The 20,058-nt window shown below is 41.8% G+C and overlaps 1 protein-coding gene across 1 annotated transcript in view; it reads left to right on the top strand.

Moving 5' to 3' along the window:
* The window catches only part of FOXO3 (forkhead box O3), a 154,832-nt gene that overhangs the window by 96,931 nt on the left and 37,843 nt on the right, over positions 1-20,058 (top strand). Inside the window, exon 2 of the mRNA XM_077289592.1 lies at positions 8,495-9,906. Within this exon, the coding sequence (XP_077145707.1) occupies positions 8,495-9,877 (1,383 nt within the window). The 3' untranslated portion in view covers positions 9,878-9,906. The remainder of the gene's footprint in view (positions 1-8,494; positions 9,907-20,058) is intronic.

Raw genomic sequence — 20,058 nt, 5'->3', positions numbered from 1 at the left:
TCCAGCTCCTAGGACCACACTATAACGCACTTGAGGACATGAGCGACGCATTTCGATCGCAGCTAGCTTTGATACATTTCCCAATGTAGATTTAGAATTCTTAGGCTACTTTCACACATCTGGTTTTCAGTGTCAGGCTAAATCCGGCGAATGTTGGAAAAACTGGATCCGGCACAGATTGTGAAAAACTGATGCCATGGATCCGTTTTTTTGACAGATCCGGCTAGCCTATCTAGATTATTGGATAAAAAAAAAATTTGGAGCATGCTCAGTTTAAAAAAACGGATCAGGCCACCGGATCCGCCTTTTTCCGGCTCCCATAGGCTTCCATTCTAGCAAACAGCTGGAAATGTGCATTAAAAAACGCAGCAAAATGCAACATGTGAACATAGCCTTAGATGTCTTAGCGTCCTATGCATCGTGAGACTAAGAACTGACATACATTTATGTAATACGTACAATGACAATAAAATGTTTGGATCCAGAAAGATTGCTGGCATTGATCTAAAATGTAATGAAAGACTATATTCAATGTGGGTTGGGTAGAAGTGCATTTTGTCCAAATCCATTATTGATATAATTTTAAGAAAGAAAATAATTCAAGATAAATCTATAGCTCATGCACTTTGATGCTTTTGTGAATGCATATGTATCAAGAAGTTGAAGAATATCCCTTAATTTTTTTTTCCTCTAACCCTCAAGAGATCATGTTGAAAGAGAAACCGTTAATCTTCCTCCCTTCTATTGAACTAAAGCTTGCTTTAAACCCATGCATTTTGTTTTCACAGAATGGCTGATAAACTGATTAGGCATCTAAAATAGCCCCTTGTGGAGAGTTTCTGTCTCAGATTAACTCTCACCACTCAAAGTTCAAGGACCTTACAAGCCCTTGTAGAGGAGACAGACATGGCAGCGGTGAAAGTCCCGTTGTGGCATGTTTAACCTGCTGGTTTGCTTTCTTCCATCTATTTGTGATCATAACAACCTTATCTGGAACATGATGATGGATTGTTGTATACCGAAAAAATATCTTTGGTTTTATGGGCACCTTGAAGTAGTCTGCAACATGTTGAAGATTTTTTTCATATGTGATAAAGGGAGTTGTACTCATCTCAAAATATTGAAAAAGGTGAGCTATAAGGCTTTGTTTACACTGGCTGATCTGCGGTCGCTTAATAACCCGTTTACACCGGCAAATCGGCGGTCACTTTATAGCCTGTTTACACTGGCCAATTGGCAGTTGCTTTATAGCCTGTTTACACTGGCCGATTGGCTGTCACTTTATAGCCTGTTTACACTGGCCTATTGGCTGTCACTTTATAGCCTGTTTACACTGGCCGATTGGCGGTCGCATTATAGCCTGTTTACACTAGCTGATCGGCGGTTGTTGTATAGCCTGTTTACATTGGCCTATCGGCGGTTGCTTTATAACCTGTTTACATTGGCCTATCGGCGGTTGTTGTATAGCCTGTTTACACTGGCCGATCGGCAGTCACTTTATAGCCTGTTTACACTGGCCGATCGACGGTCGCTTTATAGCCTGTTTACACTGGCCGATTGGGGGTCGCTTTATAGCCTGTTTACACTAGCTGATCGGCGGTTGTTTTATAGCCTGTTTACATTGGCCTATCGGCGGTTGTTTTATAGCCTGTTTACACTGGCCGATCAGTGGTCACTTTATAGCCTGTTTACATTGGCCTATCGGCGGTCATTTTATAGCCTGTTTACATTGGCCAATCGGCGGCTGCTTTATAGCCTGTTTACACTGGCCGATCGGCGGTCGCTTTATAGCCTGTTTACACTGGCCGATTGGTGATCGCTTTATAGCCTGTTTACACTGGCTTATCGGCGGTCACTTTATAGCCTGTTTACACTGGCCTATTGGCGGTCGCTTTATTTCCTGTTTACACTGACAGATTGGCAGTCGCTTTATAGCCTGTTTACATTGGCCTATCGGCGATCATTTTATAGCCTGTTTACATTGGCTGATCAGCGGTTGTTTTATAGCCTGTTTACACTGGCCGATCGGCGGTTGCTTTATAGCCTGTTTACACTGGCCTATCGGAGGTCGCCTTATAGCCTGTTTACACTGGCCTATCGGAGGTCGCTTTATAGCCCGTTTACATTGGCCTATCAGCGGTCATTTTATAGCCTGTTTACATTGGCTGACCGCCAGTCGCTTTATATCCTGTTTACACTGGCCTATCGGTGGTCGCTTTATATCCTGTTTACATTGGCTGATCGGCGGTTGCATTATAGCCTGTTTACATTGGCCTATCGGAGGTCACTTTATAGCTTGTTTACACTGGCCTATCGGCGGTCGCTTTATAGCCTGTTTACACTGGCCTATCGGCGGTCGCTTTATAGCCTGTTTACACTTCCAATGTGCACAAGATGATGATTGGGGTGTGATAAAGTCAGCATGTAAAGAGCTAATTGTAGTGTCCTCAATTGCCGGCCAGCTGTGCACTACAGGCCGCACCATGGCATTTGCTGCAAATGTGCAACAGTCAGTTTCTAGGAGTTAAATATTTGTTTGTTTTTACGCATAGCCGTTAAGAGTTAATGTGATCCTTTAGGATCCGTTGCAGTCTGTGTGAAGATAGATCTGTCACAGCTGTCTTGACTCCATTATGAGCGTTGACTACTCTCAACAGAGTATTCTATTCCATGAAGAATAAATATGCAGCGCTCACCACATAGTAGTAGTATAATCCATGAAAATATTTATTCATAACATAGTTGGAAGGTGTACATCACTTATAATTATTTAGTTATAACAGGGTCGGCCAGGTTTGCTAAAGTGTCTGTCGCTTTGACTAGTTTTTCTTCCCCATAAAAAAAACAAAGGAATCTCTAATGTACGTCTGTAATTGGCCTCTAATACTGAAGTTAGCATAGCTGCTGGGTAATGCAGATTTCTTCCTATTTGAATAAATAAAAGCGGATCTGCAACACCCAGCCCGGTACCACTTCACATTTGACAGAGCTATGCTATTCACCTCCTCAAATGCTGACACCCAGCCAGAAGTGGCAGTGAGAACTGCTCCTCAGTGAGGGTGTTCGGTCTTGGACCCCTACCGATATGCTATTGATGACCTATCCGTTAATCTTTATAAAAGTAATGGGGTTAATCCTTTAACATATTAATTTTTAAATGTATACATTGCACTTGCATATGCATGTTGCCATAAACTCACTTCCCAATGTTTTCTTTATGTCATTACTTCATATATATTATTTTTATATTTATTTTATGTACATATGGTACCTTAAATGGTTAGCTAAAAAATAAACTACAAGTTTGGAGACACTGGCTCTATTGTCTCAAACATATCATATCAATTTTACATTTTAGAAAGTCTTACAAGGGAACTTATCAACTAGGCAGACTTCCTTGCCTTAGGGCTTCAGTCCCTATCCAAGTTGAAGTCCCTACAGTGAATAGGCTGGTTGTGTGGGTGTATTGGGTTGAAGGTCCTATCCAAGCTGAAGTCCCTGCAGTGAATAGGCCGGTTGGGTGGGTGCAGGTACGGACTGGTGCCGAAATTCAGCCCTGGCATTTGGAATCACACAGGCCTATGTTGTCCCCATCCCCAAGTACCAGATGGGATATATTACTAATATTACCCTGGATGGAGGAAAGGAAGATTTCCTACAAGACCAATATTTCTAATGTTACTCGTGGCCTGCTGGGGTAAGTGACGGAGACAGCGACTTTGTGCTCCGTCACAACTCTTAACAGTATGGGTATCTTGAGAACACCGATTCTGTTAACAAGGTAGCAGGCACGGCAGCCCACGACCGGACAGGCCCTTCTGGCATTTGCCAGATGGCCAGTCCGGCCCTGGGTGGGTGTATTTGGTTGAATGTCCTATCCAAGCTGAAGTCCCTACAGTGAATAGACCGAGACCGGATGGGTGGGGGTATTAGTTTGAAAGTCCTATCCAAGCTGAAGTCCCTACAGTGAATAGGCCGGATGGTTGGGGGTATTGGGTTGAAGGTCCTATCCAAGCTGAAGTCCCTACAGTGAATAGGCCGGATGGGTGGGAGTATTGGGTTGAAGGTCCTATCCAAGCTGAAGTCCCTACAGTGAATAGACTGGATGGGTGGGGGTATTGGGTTGAAGGTCCTATCCAAGCTGAAGTCCCTACAGTGAATAGACTAGATGGTTGGGGGTATTGGGTTGAAGGTCCTATCCAAGCTGAAATCCCTACAGTGAATTGGCCGGATGGTTGGGGGTTTTGGGTTGAAGGTCCCTGCATATAAATTCTCTATGTGGGTACAGCACTATGTTTAAGATGTTGGGTGCAGGTCTCACTTTGTCCGGTGCTACAATCAGAACTATGGTGGTCCATTGGTTGATGAAACTGCACTCACTTTGGTAAGGTATATATCGTAGTCTAAAGGGAGTGCTGCTAACAGGTTACCATGAAAAGGAATCATGTGCACATTTATTACAGATTGTTAAAACAAAACAAAAAATCACTAAATTAATGCTAAAAAATTATGCAAAAATGTTGCAACATTTCAAACAGTTTTATGGCAAAAACTGGTTGATGAACCCACCCTTTTGTTATTCTTTCTCGGTAATGCAGACCCGGCCGGTGCACCTCAAACTAGAAGTAATCATAATTCTGTATTTAAAAAATTCTTTAAGATTTTTCTGTTATTGTCACATTTTTTATATTTTGTTTACTTTTGGTGAATGTATTTAGACTCATTAAAACCTCCTTATTGTGCTTTTATTGTTTCCCAAATTGAACTATTGACATTCCAGAGGCCATTACCGGATCTTTTGATATGTAGGCCTCATACAAAAACTATAAATGGCTTGTAGTTTATGCCAGAAACGAAAGTGCGACTGTGTAGAATGGAATGTTCTCGAAAGCTCTCCAGCGGGCACAGAGCGCAAACAGCTGTTAAGGTCCTGAAAAGCAGACTCCTTACTCGCTCCTCCATGTGTTTACACCACATGGCTGAGTTTAGAGGTCCTGAAAAGCAAAGATCACACAGTATTCTCTTTGGTGTTCCCTTGTTTCTGCCCATAGTCTGCATTGGTTGTAGTTTACTGACGCATTACATTCCCATAAGTACAGTGCATTTTATTATATTATATCCACCACACTGTACTCCTCTGCTATTGAGGATGAAAGGAGACATGTACGCACAACGCCAGATTTTTGGTTCACTTGGAAGGAATCCCTATTGTGGTCAGCTTATGTTCCTTGCATCGTTACTGGAAACCATGCATTTAGCTGGAAGTCATATTTTCATGCCAATTCTCACAGATGTAATAGTAAAGATGTTCTTTTCAGTCGTAGAATTAATTTTAAGTTTAGTCCGCTTTGTAAAAACATCTACAAAGATAGAAAGAGATTGGTACTGAATTTAGAAAATTGGTCTTTTTGACAGTAGATCACACTCCCAATAGTAATATTTACCATGCCCACTATGTACAAACATTTCCACATTAGTTGTTATTCAGTTAGAACATTTGTTTCCCAGTCATTTTCAGCCATTGGGGGGTTACTTAGATGCTCCTGTCAGTTAACATAAAGCTTGACAGCTGTTGACAATGACCACAATGCAGATCTGGCTGGAACTGTCAAGCCGTAAAATTGCACTGCTGTGCCTCATTGTGCCCCCAGTCAGAAGGTAGGGACAGGTGAATAGTTTGCTAATTGGCTTCAGCACACACCACACTAATGGCAAATGAGAGAAAACTGATTTAATTGTTTGTTTCTTTGCTTATTTGAATAGATTGGATGCAAGCAGAAAGGAATTTAGAAAGACTTTTCTTTGTTTCTGTTTCTAGCATCACTTTAAAAAAAGTGAAAGTACTATGTACATAAAATAAAGGACGTAAAGGAATATTAAGTTTGTAAGTTGCCCCTTATTCTATAAGAGATAAGTTCTTGATCGCTAGGATCTGACCGCTGGGGCCCCCACCGATCCTGAAAACCAGGGCTCTGAAGAGGTGGTCCAACAGGTGTACTGCTGCTCCATTCATTCTTTTCGAAGTTCAGAGTACTAGCAGAGCACAGCTCTTGATTATCTCTGGGGGTCCCATTAATAATGAATGCACTGCAGTGCACATGATCAACCACTTCTCCATTCACACATGGCTGTATAGAGCCTCAGTGCTTGGGATCAGTCATGGCTCGTGCACTCGGCAATCATGAACTTACCCCTACGCAATGGATAAGGGCTAACTTCCAAATTTTAGGCATTCTCCTTTAAAGTTTTTTTTGTTTTTTCATTTTTTAGGAACCAAGAATTATGAGCTAAAACTTTTATTCCCGTCATTCATAGATTTTTTTCAACTGTACTTACTGCAGAGATTCTGCAGTGTTCGGTGCCTGTGCAGCCTGATACTCTCCCTATGACTTCCTGATCCCACACTGCTCTGTACTTCCGGCCTGTGCCAGGATTGAAATATCAGCGGTCGTGTACAATCTCCTTTACAAGAGGAGGTCTGGACCAGCTGAACACTGGTGAAGGAGAAGTCAATCATCTCAGTGGGTGTTTCGAGTGTGTGGTGTGACCCAACACTGCTACAGACGTTAATATTCCCATGCAACGTGTCTACTTGACCAATGAGCCTACCTGTGATATTGAAATTGCATAAATGGGGGTAGCTAAGGTAGAATAGTCCATGAGAGCTCAGAGTTTAGGAATTGAATTATGCAGATCAGCGCTCTGGGAGCGAGCGGTGGCAGTGCATGCTGGAGCCCGGAGGGGCAGTAACGGGCTAGAAGAACTGAATGTCAGCAAACCAGTCGTGCGGTAGTGCCTTCAGGGGAATAAGAGGGGACAAGGAATTGCTTAAAATGTATGTGGATGGCTTTGATGGCACTTTACAAAAGTTCTCCATGTTTATTTCATATGATATATGTCCAGTTTAGTGATGAGCGAACATGCTTGGATAAGGTGTTATCTGAGCATGTTCATGTGCTAACCGAGTGTCTTTAAAAATATGTACGAGTTCGAGCGGATGTTTGACAGTCGCAACATATGCAGGGATGGCCTAACAAACAGGCAGTCCATGCATGTGTTGTGGCAGTTGAAAAGCCGTGAGACAGGCACGGGGACTTGGAAATATTATTCTAGCACGCCAGTCACTCAGTTAGCACCTGAGCATGCCGGATAACGCCTTATCCCAGCATGTTCGCTCATCACTAGTAACGTTCTTTTCTGAATGTTTGTTCAGTGCATCGACAGTTGGGATCAGGAGTGGATGCATTGTGGTCGTACATGTACCCCATTTCCTTTTATCATATCTCATCAGTATGAATTTGATGGATGTGTCTTTTTGTCAACTCTATTGATAATGAGTTCAGACTCGTCTAGTAATGGGGGAGATTCAATAATCCACTATATGCCATTGATGCTCGACCAATTTAAATAAAATTGGCTACTTTTATCTAATGTGTATGGGGTCCTTAACACATGCCTACTAATTGTAGAAATAAGATGTTATCTTGTTGTCAGCATTTCTGTACCATTTAAGGTAAACATGGACCGACAGTTGATACTAAACGACCAATTGACTGTTTACACAGGTAGACCGCTCCTCAAATGTGCACTGATCATTCTAGGACAGATCAAACAGTGCACATAAGCTTCCATTATTCTCGGCAGCACAAGGTCATGTTTACACAGGACAATGCGCTGTCAAGAATGATGATCTCTTGTGCAGTAGAAAAGATCACTTCATCCAATAAATAGGTATTTGAAAGATAATCGTGAATAATAATTGTTATACTCAAGTGTTAATGTACCCTTACTCATTTCTTTATTACCTTGAGTCACACTAGGTGTGTATCTCATTTCGAATAAAAGGTTGTTTTAATTTGTTTTTTTGGTGCATTTTGTGTTGTAGCCCTGTTATTTATTCTAATTATGACCTTTTTCCAGGAGCCCTAAAATGTTTCAGATTAGGCATATGCTTCAAGATTAATTTTAGCAGTGAGAATATTCCAGAGCTGTGATTGCGGTTTATTGTGTTCAGATAATAAAAAGAACATCTTACTGGCATTTCCTCCCAGACTTTGCTACTTTGCTAACAGTTCCTTTAGGTACAAAAGCCATGATAATAATGGATATACCTATTTATTTATTTTGTTTATTTTTTAATTGATTTTAAATTTGTTGTATAACAGTTGATATCGCTTTTATCTATGTTCAGCAGATGATATAAAAGTGCTAGAAATATCGTCCTTTCTCTTGGTGACTTTGAAAATGTTCTGCTATAATGCACTGAAGGTGATGGACTAAGCCAGTGATTATTGAATGTAAGGATAATGATTACATAGTACAGTCACCCATCAAAGAGAGTGGAGGAGATTATGACAAATGCGTTTACCCATGGAGAACCATGAGCATAGAGAAAATAGGTTCTGCAATTTGTGGAGGATATTAGAAGCTATTTATGTATTCACTTGCATTACCTTTGCCTATCTAACTTGTCCTTTCTTCCTTATTCCCTCAGAATTCAATACGGCATAATTTGTCTCTGCATAGCAGATTTATTCGAGTTCAAAACGAGGGCACCGGAAAAAGCTCTTGGTGGATGATCAACCCAGACGGCGGAAAAGGTGGAAAGGCACCGAGACGGCGTGCTGTATCTATGGACAACAGTAACAAATACACTAAGAGCCGGGGGAGAGCCGCAAAGAAAAAAGCGTCCATGCAGGTGGCCCAGGATGCTACCGATGACAGCCCTTCACAACTAAAATGGCCGGGAAGCCCTACATCACGGAGCAGTGATGAGCTGGATGCATGGACAGATTTCCGCTCGCGTACAAACTCTAATGCCAGCACGATAAGTGGCCGTTTATCTCCAATCCCAGCTACCACTGAACTTGATGATGTTCAAGATGACGACTCTCCTTTATCCCCCATGTTGTATAGTCCTGGAAGTATGTCTCCATCCTTAAGTAAACCATCCACAGTGGAGTTGCCAAGGATAACAGATATGGCTGAAACCATGAACTTAAATGATGGTTTAACAGATAACCTTATGGATGATTTGCTGGATGACATTTCCCTTACTTCTCAGCAGTCATCTCCTGGTGTGGGCATGCAGAGAAGTTCCAGCTTTACCTATGGCACTAAAGGCTCGAGCCTCAGTTCTCCATCCAGTAGCTTCACTAACACAAGTAGCTTCAATTTTCCTTTGACCTCTTTGCGTCAATCCCCAATGCAAACCATACAAGAGAACAAACAAGCAACCTTCTCTTCCATAAATCATTACAGTAACCAGTCTCTACAGGACCTTCTTACCACTGACTCACTTAGCCATAGTGATGTTTTAATGACTCAATCTGATCCACTCATGTCCCAGGCCAGTACTGCAGTCACTGCTCAGAATTCCCGTAGAAATATAATTTTGAGGAATGACCCGATGATGTCTTTTGCCGCTCCGTCCAACCAAGGTGGAGGTCTGGTTAATCAAAACTTGTTACACCACCAGCAGCAGTCCCATAGTTCATTTCTTGGTGGCAGCCGTGCCTTCTCAAACAGCATAAATAACATTGGTTTAAATGACAGCAACAACTTGGACTCATCCAAACACCAGCAGCAGTCCTCTGTCAGTCATTCTATGCAAGCCCTATCAGACACGCTCTCAGGGTCCTTGTACACAGGCATGAACCTTCCAGTGCATGAAAAGTTCCCAACTGATTTGGACCTGGAAATTTTCAATGGGAGCTTGGAGTGCGATATGGAAACGATCATTCGAAATGAACTCATGGATGCGGATGGGCTGGATTTTAACTTTGACACCCTCATCTCTGCACAGAATGTCAGCTTAACTGTGGGAAACTTCACAGGTGCTAAGCAGACATCATCACAAAGTTGGGTACCAGGTTGATGAAAGTCATTGAAGAGTGACCTTGCCAGGTCAGTAATATCTATAAAATTAGTTTTGGAAATAAATGCCTCTAGCTATAGCTTTCAGATAATTGAATATTATTTTCACCTTGAAAGCTTTCAGATAAATTGTGCTCCTAGTTTTATCTAATTGAAAATGTAATTTGCCTTTACAAGCTTCAACCCATTGTCTTGCATATTGCCACAAATCTTTCTTGATGGTTTTGATTAAAGCCTTCTTAAAGGGAACCTGTCAGCAGGATTGTGCACAGTAACCTACAGGCATTGTCAGGTCGGCGCCGTTATATTGATTACAATGATACCTGGGTTGATGAAATCCGTCTTGTGGTTGTTGTTTAATCTTTATTTTCAGTTTTGAGTTAATGATATGCTCGTGTTGCGGGGCGGCCTGTGTGTGTGTGGGGGGGGTCTTCATGTCATGCTCTGATTAGATATTCACCAGTATGGCTTCTGACAGGTCACCGATCCCTCAGTGACCTGCCCCATAGTTTACATAATGAAGAGTCTATATATATATATATTGGGAAAAAAATCCCATATCATTAACTCAAAAATAAAAGTAAAGATTAAACAACAACCACAAGACGGATTTCATCAACCAAGGTATCACTTTAATCAGTGTAACAGCGCCGACCTGACACTGTGTGTAGGTTACTCAGCACAATCCTGCTGACAGGTAATAGGATAAAATCTTTGGTGGGAGTGCTTCTTTAAGGAAATGTTGTGAGCAGTGAAAAATGAAGATAAGTAACAGAGTGTGTGAAATAAATGGTAAGGTCACTGCTCCTGACAAGGTCAACACACTATTCTGCTGCAGCGGCAATTAGAGTTCAATGCATCGTGCTAATAACAAATTGAGCAAAATAGCTTTTACGCATGTTACTGCATTATAAAAAGATAAATACAAAAGTCTCAGGAACCTGAGTGGTGCCTTTATAGAAGCATCATGTAAATTCAATTTGGATGTTTCATATCTATATCTATCTACAAAAATCTGTCTAAAACTACAATACTGAAGTGGGTTTTCTAGATTTCTCAGAATTCTGAATTGTTAATGTTCCTAGCTATGGTGTAAAATATCCTTAGCTCCCATACTTGTCAGTCAGCACTGTGGAGGTGGCCATATTCACTGTCACTAACCTTTAAATCTGTATAATAATGAAAGGTCAACGTAAGAAACCTACACTTGTCACATTATAGGTGAAGTGAAAAATGCCCCATTAGAAGGGCTCATATTAAAGGATAGGATATGTTTGGTCGCACTTAAAGGGTATGTGCACACGCTGTGGATTTTGCTGCGAAGTCGCAGCAGTTTTCCCTGAGTTTACAGTACCATGTAATCCTATGGAAAACAAAATCCGCAGTGCACATACTGTGGAAAAAAATGCGCGGAAACGTAGCGTTGTTTATTCTGCAGCATGTCAATTCTTTGTGCGGATTCCGCAGCGGTTTACACCTGCTCCATAATAGGAATCCGCAGGTGTAAAACCGCAGTGGAATCCGCACAAAAACCGCAGTAATTCCGCTGTAAATCCGCAGTGTGGATTTCCTGCCGATTTACCAAAATCAGTGTGGAAAAATCCGCAGAGTAATCTGCAACGTGTGCACGTACCCAAAGGGCTCGTGCACAAGACCGATGTTCTCGGACGAGTGTTAAACATGGTTTTCACAGATAGCACTCATATCTGATATTCTATGGGGCTGTGTACATACCCAATACGTTTTCCTCGGACCAAGTAGTCTGCGGGAAAAAATCAGACAAATGTCTGATTTTTATCCTAGTGTTGGATCAAAATTGTCAATGCTATGGGTCTATGAAAAAATTTGGAGTGTGGTCCAATTTTCGCAGGCAGATTGAATGGAGAGGGTGGAGAAACTTTTTTTTTTTTTTGTCCCCATGTCCGAGAAAAACTGATGCCACTCTGATCAAAGTCTGATCGGAGTAATCAGATATTTTTCTCAGATGTGGAGAAAACGGTTGTGTGACCTTACCCAAACATTCAGTTCTTGAATGTTTTACAAAGCAGGTAAAAGAAGCAAGTATAAGGATCTGTGCCATTACATTTTCTAGATTAATAGTCAGGGGCTCTCTAGAATGTTCGACCTTGTGAGTTGTCCCTGGTATGAAGTGGTTAGAACCTACCAGAAGGAGTTCAAGGAAAGAAGGGAATCTGTCATCAGGTTTTTGAGAGCAGCACAATATAGGGGCAGAGACCCTGATTCTAACAATGTGTCACTTGCTGGGTTGCTTGTTGTAGTTTTAAGACAATCAGTGTTTTATCAGCCGGAGATTATCACTACAGGACTAATTGTCTCGTGCCATGTAGTCCTCCTCTGTGTAACCCCGCCCCCATCACTGATTGTACAGTGGCAGAAAGTCGCTAGTGTACACAGAAAACAGCCAATCAGTGGTGTGGGCGGGGTTATGCAGTGCTCAGCATTTAGAGAACTGGTAGATCTGCAGCAGATAAAATAGTGATTTTATCAAAGCGTCTCCAAGCAGCTCAGTCAGTAAGGCTGTGTTCACATATAGAGTAATCATGCCTTAGAATGTAAGCCCCCCCGCTCAAACATTAAAAATATGGCGGGGGTCCCATGTCCACATAGGCCTAATACATTCATTTTTAGCCATGATTTCAGGGTCAAGTTGAGGTCAACACAGTTTACATTTCTTCTATGTAAAAGCAGCCAGATCTGGTTCTGGCTGGCTTTTTGCCCGCTTAAAATTTGACAAGTTGATTGGTTGTCAATCAGTTGCTGGGCAGATTTTATGATTATATATACCTGTGCACCGGCGTTAGATGCTCAGTTCGCCAGTGCTTGAAGAAAAGAAGATACCTCCTAGAGAGATGGAGAAGCTGCTGCAAGAACTTCTATCAAGAGCCGGCGAGAAGGATGGGGAGGATTGGCTGAGGAGCTGCTTGGCTATAAAACCTCCGCTAGCAGCCTCCGAAGCCATCGCTCCTCCGTCTGTTCCAGAACATCCGACGCCAGATGCGGGGCAGGAAATGGGAGCTCCGGCCGCTGTGAGCTCTCCATCAAGGAACAGAAGACAGAAGACGGTTTCTTCAGCTGCTCCGTCTCCTGCGGCATCCAGGCCTGGCGTGTCAGCGGTGAACAGGAAGTCCGGTCGCCGCTGCGCGTCAAAGTCGCGCAGCCCTCAGCGAGACTTCGGAAGCCGTCATCAGAGTGAGCCGTCCACGTCATCGGGAGCGGCCGGAAGAGCCAGAAAGGGCACCGGCCGTAAAAGCGCCGCGGTGCCCCTCTCGGCTGGCGCCCGGTCAGCTCCTGCATCGGCCGTACGGAGCTCGAGGTCCGCTCCACCCCCCATATCATCTGATGAAGAAGAGGACCGCGATACAGGAGCTGCCAGGCAGCTGCGCTCGCCCCTTCCTGCGGGCTGGAGCGCAGGCTGTGAAGGAGGAGGAGGACCGGACGACCGATCAGCGAGGGGTGAGATTTATAATACCCCCTTGTCTGTCCCTCAGAACCAATTAAGAGATTTAATTAAATCTGTGGTAGCCGAAGCATTATGCGAGGCTAGCAATTCTTCTCGGGCAGCAGCTTCTCCTGCCTTGTTTCGCTCAGAGGCTGCTGCCCTTGTTGTGCCTCCTTTGAATCCTTTCAAGGAGGCTCTAACTTGTGAGCTTTCCCCGCTGGGATTCCATTTGAGCCCCTCTGTTAAGGAGCTCATTTGGAATAATCAATTTGTCGATCTATTTTCATTGTTACCCAGTAGGGATCATCCCCCTAAAACTGATAAGAAAGATGACAAATCTGATAATGATGACACTAAGCGTAATATTAGGTCATTTCATAACTGGGTCCAAGCGTTCGCCATCTATGCTTCCGTGTTGGGAGAGAAATCTCCTAACCTTTGTAGTAGTCTCTTCCAACATGTTGATATCATTTTGGAAGCTTATAGAAATTTTGGTGGCTCCGCTTGGCTCAGTTATGATGAGGCTTTTAGACACAAGCTGTCAGTTCATCCCGAACTTAAATGGGGATCCAAAGACATTGGTTTGTGGATCAATCTCATGCTTCCTATGAGGACTACTGTTGCTAGGCAGCCTTCTTTTTCTGCTACCAAAAAAGGTGTTTGTTTCGCTTATAATGATTCATCTTGTAAGTGGAACAATAGCTGCCGTTTTCGGCACGAATGTTCTTTTTGTGGGAACCCTCACCCAATGTCCAAATGCTTTAAAAAGCAGGCTGCCCAGCAATCCTCTAAAGAAGCAATTTCTAAGGGCTCAATCGCCAGTGAGGCTGGAAAGAATGGTCCACTGGCTAAACAAATACCCAGACAGGGAGATCAGTAGTTTATTATATAATGGCTTTTCTCTAGGTTTTCATGTTCCTCGATTTAAAGGCTCTGGGTGTGTTTTAGTTAAAAATCTCCCATCCATTGCCGACTTCCCCGATGTTGCTAGGGAAAAAATTTTTTCGGAAATAGATCTAGGCAGGGTCGCGGGCCCTTTTTTGTCTCCCCCGTTTTTAAATTTTCGGTTATCCCCCCTGGGTATCGTTCCCAAGAAGGAGTCAGGTTCTTTCCGTATGATTCATCACCTATCTTATCCAGTTGGTCAATCATTGAATGATGAGGTGGACAAATCATCGTGTTCTGTCACCTACTCATCCTTTGATATCGCTCTGGATATGCTTAGGAAATTCGGCCCTAACTCCCTTATGTCCAAATCAGACATCAAGTCTGCCTTCAGACTTCTCCCTGTGCACCCGGATGGGTTTAATTCTTTGGGTTTCCATTTTGATAACTGCTTCTTTTTTGACAAATGCCTTCCTATGGGTTTTTCCCTGTCCTGTTTTTATTTTGAGAATTTTTCTCGTTTTTTACATTGGGTTTTAGAATATAGTGGTTGTGAGGCGGGTATTTTACATTATTTAGATGATTTCCTTTTTGTTGGCCCTTCCCAATCTAAGGCTTGTGAGAATACTCTTTCTAAGTTTTTGGAATTGTGCGCGTATTTTGGAATCCCAATTGCCCACGAGAAAACGGTACCCCCTTGTAGTTGCATTGAATTTTTGGGTATCACGATTGATTCAGTTAAAATGGAAACTCTGTTACCTCGTGAGAAAATTGACAAACTTCGTGGTTCGCTGGAAAACTTATTAGCAAAGGACAAAATCACTTTGAAGGAGCTTCAGTCCCTACTGGGCCTACTGAATTTTTCTCTAAGAGTAATTCCGATTGGCAGGGTTTTTTCCAGGTCACTTTATGAAGCCACTAAAGGGCATTCCTCTCCCAATTCCCACATCAGACTATGTTCTGAAGTGAAGGAGGACGCCAGAATCTGGCTAGCATTTTTAGAGGGCTTTAATGGTAAATCAATAATCCAATCCCCTTTTATTTCCTCTGATTCTATTCCCCTCGTTTTTTCGGTAGATTCCAATATGGGTTTGGCTTGTTTATTCCAAACTCACTGGGTATCCCGGGAATGGCCTGCTAATTGGGTTGCTAGAAATTTAAACAAAAACCCGTTTATTGCTGAGCTGTTATCAATCCTTCTGTGTATTTGCCTATGGGGTCATGAGTTGAGAAATTTCAGGGTCGTATTACATACCATGAACCCAGCAGTGAATTTTTCGATCAATACTCTATCTTCTAAGAATGCGATAGCTGCAAAAATTCTGAGAAAATTGGTTTTGGAGTGCTTGAACTGCAATATTTGGTTAAAAGCATCTTTGGGAGATGGTAAAATTAGTCATTTAACTGATCTCATATTACATCGTCAGTGGTTTGATTTTTATCTACAGGTCCCAATGGCAGACAAAGAAGCGTACGATTCCCCCCTTTCAATTCAGGACCTGATTCCAATATAATTCCTTATTTTATTCAGAATTCTTTATCATTAAGATCATGGACTGATTACTCAGTCGCATGGAAGAAATGGGTCGATTTTTCTGTACTTTTCGGTTTTAACCCCTATGTTCCTGACCCAAATTCAGCTTTGAGATTCGCTGAGTCTTTGGTCAGACAGGGATTATCTTTCTCTACGATAGCAAAAAGTTTTGCGGGTATATCTTTCTTTTTGAAAATGCATGGCGGTAATGCATTATCAGATTTCTTTTTAGTTAAACAATTTTTGAAGGGCCTGAAGAGGGAGAGGTTTTGTCCAGATTTGAGATGCCCTATTTCTATTTCTTTGTTAATTGATATTTGTTCCGCTCTCGGGCATGTTTGTAGGAATATGGAGGAAGCGCTTCTGTTTAATTCAATATTTTCTATCTCTTTCTTTGGGGCGCTACGGGTCAGTGAGGTGGTTTCAGCCAAGAAGACTGTTTCATCCGGGATTATGCTCTCAGACGTCAGAATTTTTCAACATTTTCTTCTCTTGTTTATTAGGAAGTCTAAAACAGATCAACTAGGGCGAGGATCTGAGCTTCGTTTGAATTCATTCCCTGAGTCTAAGATTTGCCCTGTGACTAACCTGTCTAAGTGGATTTTGTTCAGGCCTTCTGTTGAAGGCTCCCTATTTGTTCATAGAGATTCTTCCCCGGTGACGGTTTTTCAATTTAATTTTATTTTAAAAAAGTGCTTGGCATTTTTGGGAAAAAGTCATCTCAAAATTACTTCCCATTCTTTCAGAATAGGTGCGGCTACAGAAGCATCCAGGGCTGGCCTATCTGACAATAGAATAAAAAGACTGGGAAGATGGGAGTCGAATAGATTCAAAATTTATGTTCGTCCGGATTTATATCCTGATTAATTGTTATTTCTCTTATATCCTGCAGTTATATGGATCGTTGGGCATTCATTTGTCTTCTGGGCTCAGAAGAGGGCCAGCCTTCGATCATATTCTGAGAATCTATCGTTCCATTCTTCTAAAGTACAAGTGTTTTGGCACGGTATTCGCGGCCTGACTTGGCCTTCTTTAGTTTCTGAAGTAAAGAGTTGTTTAGAGAATTTTCCTTATCCGGATCTAATTGTAGTTCACCTCGCTGGGAATGACTTGGGAAGAATCAACACTTTGAATTTGCTGGCTATTATGCGGTCAGATTTTACTTATTTAAGACAAACTTTTCCATTATCTGGTGTTGTTTTTTCTGAAGTCATCCCCAGGCGTGCTTGGAACTGTCATCAACTTTCATTTTTGGATAAGATCAGGAAGAGGGTTAATTTTTCCATGAAGAAGTTTTTGCCTCTTATCTCTGGGTTTTCATTTAGACATACAGATTTAGAAGGTTTTTTACCAGGGATGTTCAGAGATGATTTGATTCATTTGTCTGAAATCGGACTTGATATATTTAATCTTAATATGGGCAATATAATCGAAAAATGGCTGTGTGGTTTGGGGGGGGCCTCGGCTCTTTGAACCTTGGCCTTTTGGGTAAAAATCACTCAATTTTGAGTGGATTTGGTTTATGGAAGTTTATGGACATTTTGGACTTATGAACTTATGGATATTATTTATTGGTTATTTATTCATTTAATTGGATTTTGTAACCCAAAATAAAACCACACGGCCATTTATTCCAAGCATTAAAGGTGTCTTGTGTTTTATTTTATATTATATTTATAGTTATAGGCCTTATGGGGACATGTAAGCCCCCCCGCTCAAACATTAAAAATATGGCGGGGGTCCCATGTCCACATAGGCCTAATACATTCATTTTTAGCCATGATTTCAGGGTCAAGTTGAGGTCAACACAGTTTACATTTCTTCTATGTAAAAGCAGCCAGATCTGGTTCTGGCTGGCTTTTTGCCCGCTTAAAATTTGACAAGTTGATTGGTTGTCAATCAGTTGCTGGGCAGATTTTATGATTATATATACCTGTGCACCGGCGTTAGATGCTCAGTTCGCCAGTGCTTGAAGAAAAGAAGATCCCGCCCTCCCTCCCCTTATGTTATCATTCACCTGTCGTTTGGTTTTATTTGTGGGTAAAAATCACTCAATTTTGAGTGGATTTGGTTTATGGAAGTTTATGGACATTTTGGACTTATGAACTTATGGATATTATTTATTGGTTATTTATTCATTTAATTGGATTTTGTAACCCAAAATAAAACCACACGGCCATTTATTCCAAGCATTAAAGGTGTCTTGTGTTTTATTTTATATTATATTTATAGTTATAGGCCTTATGGGGACATGTATCCAACAACAATCCGTTAGCAAAAAAAGGTGTTTTTTCCATTGAAAAAAATATAGATTTCAGCTGGATTCATTTTTTTAACATTGAAGTCTATGGAAACTGGATCCGTTAAATAGTCATCTGTTTTTCTCCCATTTGTAAAGGATCCGTTTTTTGTTTACTGAATCCATTTCAAATGGAAGAAAATAGATGGCTGTTTAATTGATCCGTTTTCCATAGACTTTAATGTTGCAAAAATGGATCCAGCTGAAATCAGTTTAAAAAAAAAAAAACAGACACAAAATTTTGTGTCTGCACAACTTTTTTGCCATCTGATTGCTGCTGGATGTATTCTAACGGATGTATTCTTAATCACTGATTGGTAAATTAGTTAATTCTGGACACCCTTAGGGTATGTTTCCACGTGCCGGATTACATCAGGATTTGCTGCGGATTGGATGCTGCAGCTGTGCCCCGCGTTCAGATGTTACAGCATAGTGGAGAGGATTTTATGAAATCCCGTCTCTACTATGTGCGCAGGGCCGCATCCAGCGGCCCTGCGTATACAGACATGTGACGCTCCGGCTCCACAAGATAAATATCACAGTCAATGAATACGATGCGGTGATTCCGCATGTGCTCAATGAACACATCCGGAATCACTGTGCGTACAACAGGGGGCGTCACTTTGGGATATCCTGACCGTGGAAACATACCCTTAGGGCTCAGTATTTGCTCAGGATTTGACCAAGGTAAAATCTGCATCTGAGGTCACTGGCAGGTCACCCGTGTTTTTTGATGTGGATTTTCATGCTTTTTTTCGTGCAGATTTGTATGTGTTTTGTAAGCTAAATAAAGATATACAAAAAAAAAGAATTGTGATAGCATTTCTTGCCAACCTCTTTTACATACTCCATTGAAGAATGTTTACGCACACAGATAGATGATAGATATCTATTAAATAAATAGATCTATCTATAGCTATATCTGTCTATAGCTATATCTATCTATCTATAGATCTATCTATCTATTGATAGATCCATCTATCTATAGATATTTCTATCTATCTATAGATCTATCTATCGATATATCTATTGATAGATAGATAGATAGATCTATCTATTGATAGATATATTGATTGATAGATAGATATATCTATAGATAATACCAAGCCTGATGTTTAGTAATAAGCATAATAAAATGTACATAGTTAGGCCGGGATCACACATGCAAGAAACTCACACATCTTAATACGCGGCACTGCCGCCGGCACTCAGGAGTGGAGCGTGCAGCTGCATTTATTTCTATGCGGCCGCACGCTCCGCTCCTGAGTGACGGCGGCAGTGCCAGGTATTAAGATGCGAGACTTGTCAGAGTTTCTCCCATGTGTGATCCCGGCTTTAAATAAAGACACACACACACGAAATCTGCATTAGGCCAGGGTCACACTTCCATGAAACTCGCGTGAGTCTCACAACTCAATACCCGGCACTACTGCCAGCACTCAGGACCGGAGTGTGCGGCTGCATGTATTTCTATGCAGCTGAACACTCTCGTCCGAGTGCCGGCGGCCGTGACGGGTATTGAGGTGCAAAACTTGTGCGAGTTTCTTACAAGTGTGATTCTGGCCTTAAATGCAATATCTGTTTAATTTTTTTTAAAAAAAATGGTGTGGGCTCCTGCGCAATTTTCTGCGCCAGAGAGGGATAGCCAGCCACTGGGGGCCTATGTTTATAGCCTGGGAAGCGGGTAATACCCATGGATCTTCCCAGGCTATGAATCTCAGCCTGCGGCTGTATACTTAGCCTTTACTGGCTATTAAAATAGAGGGACCCCCCCCCCCCCCCAAAAAAAAAAAAAAAAAAGTGACGTGGGGTCCCCCTATAATTAATAGCCAGAAAAGGCTATGCAGACAGCTGCAGACCATGGATATTGACCCCCGATCATCTTTGTAAGGTGACATTAAGCCGGCTTAGTAATGGAGAGGTGTCAATAAGATACCTATCCAATACTAATCCTAAAGTTTGTAAAGTTTGTTAAATAAACACACACACATGCAGAATAAGGTA

The sequence above is a fragment of the Ranitomeya variabilis genome, chromosome 2, assembly GCF_051348905.1.
Source record: "Ranitomeya variabilis isolate aRanVar5 chromosome 2, aRanVar5.hap1, whole genome shotgun sequence".
In the NCBI taxonomy this organism is placed as follows: Eukaryota; Metazoa; Chordata; class Amphibia; order Anura; family Dendrobatidae; genus Ranitomeya; species Ranitomeya variabilis.
The sequence above is the reverse complement of the archived record's forward strand: the minus strand, read 5'-3'. Positions and strand labels throughout refer to the sequence as shown.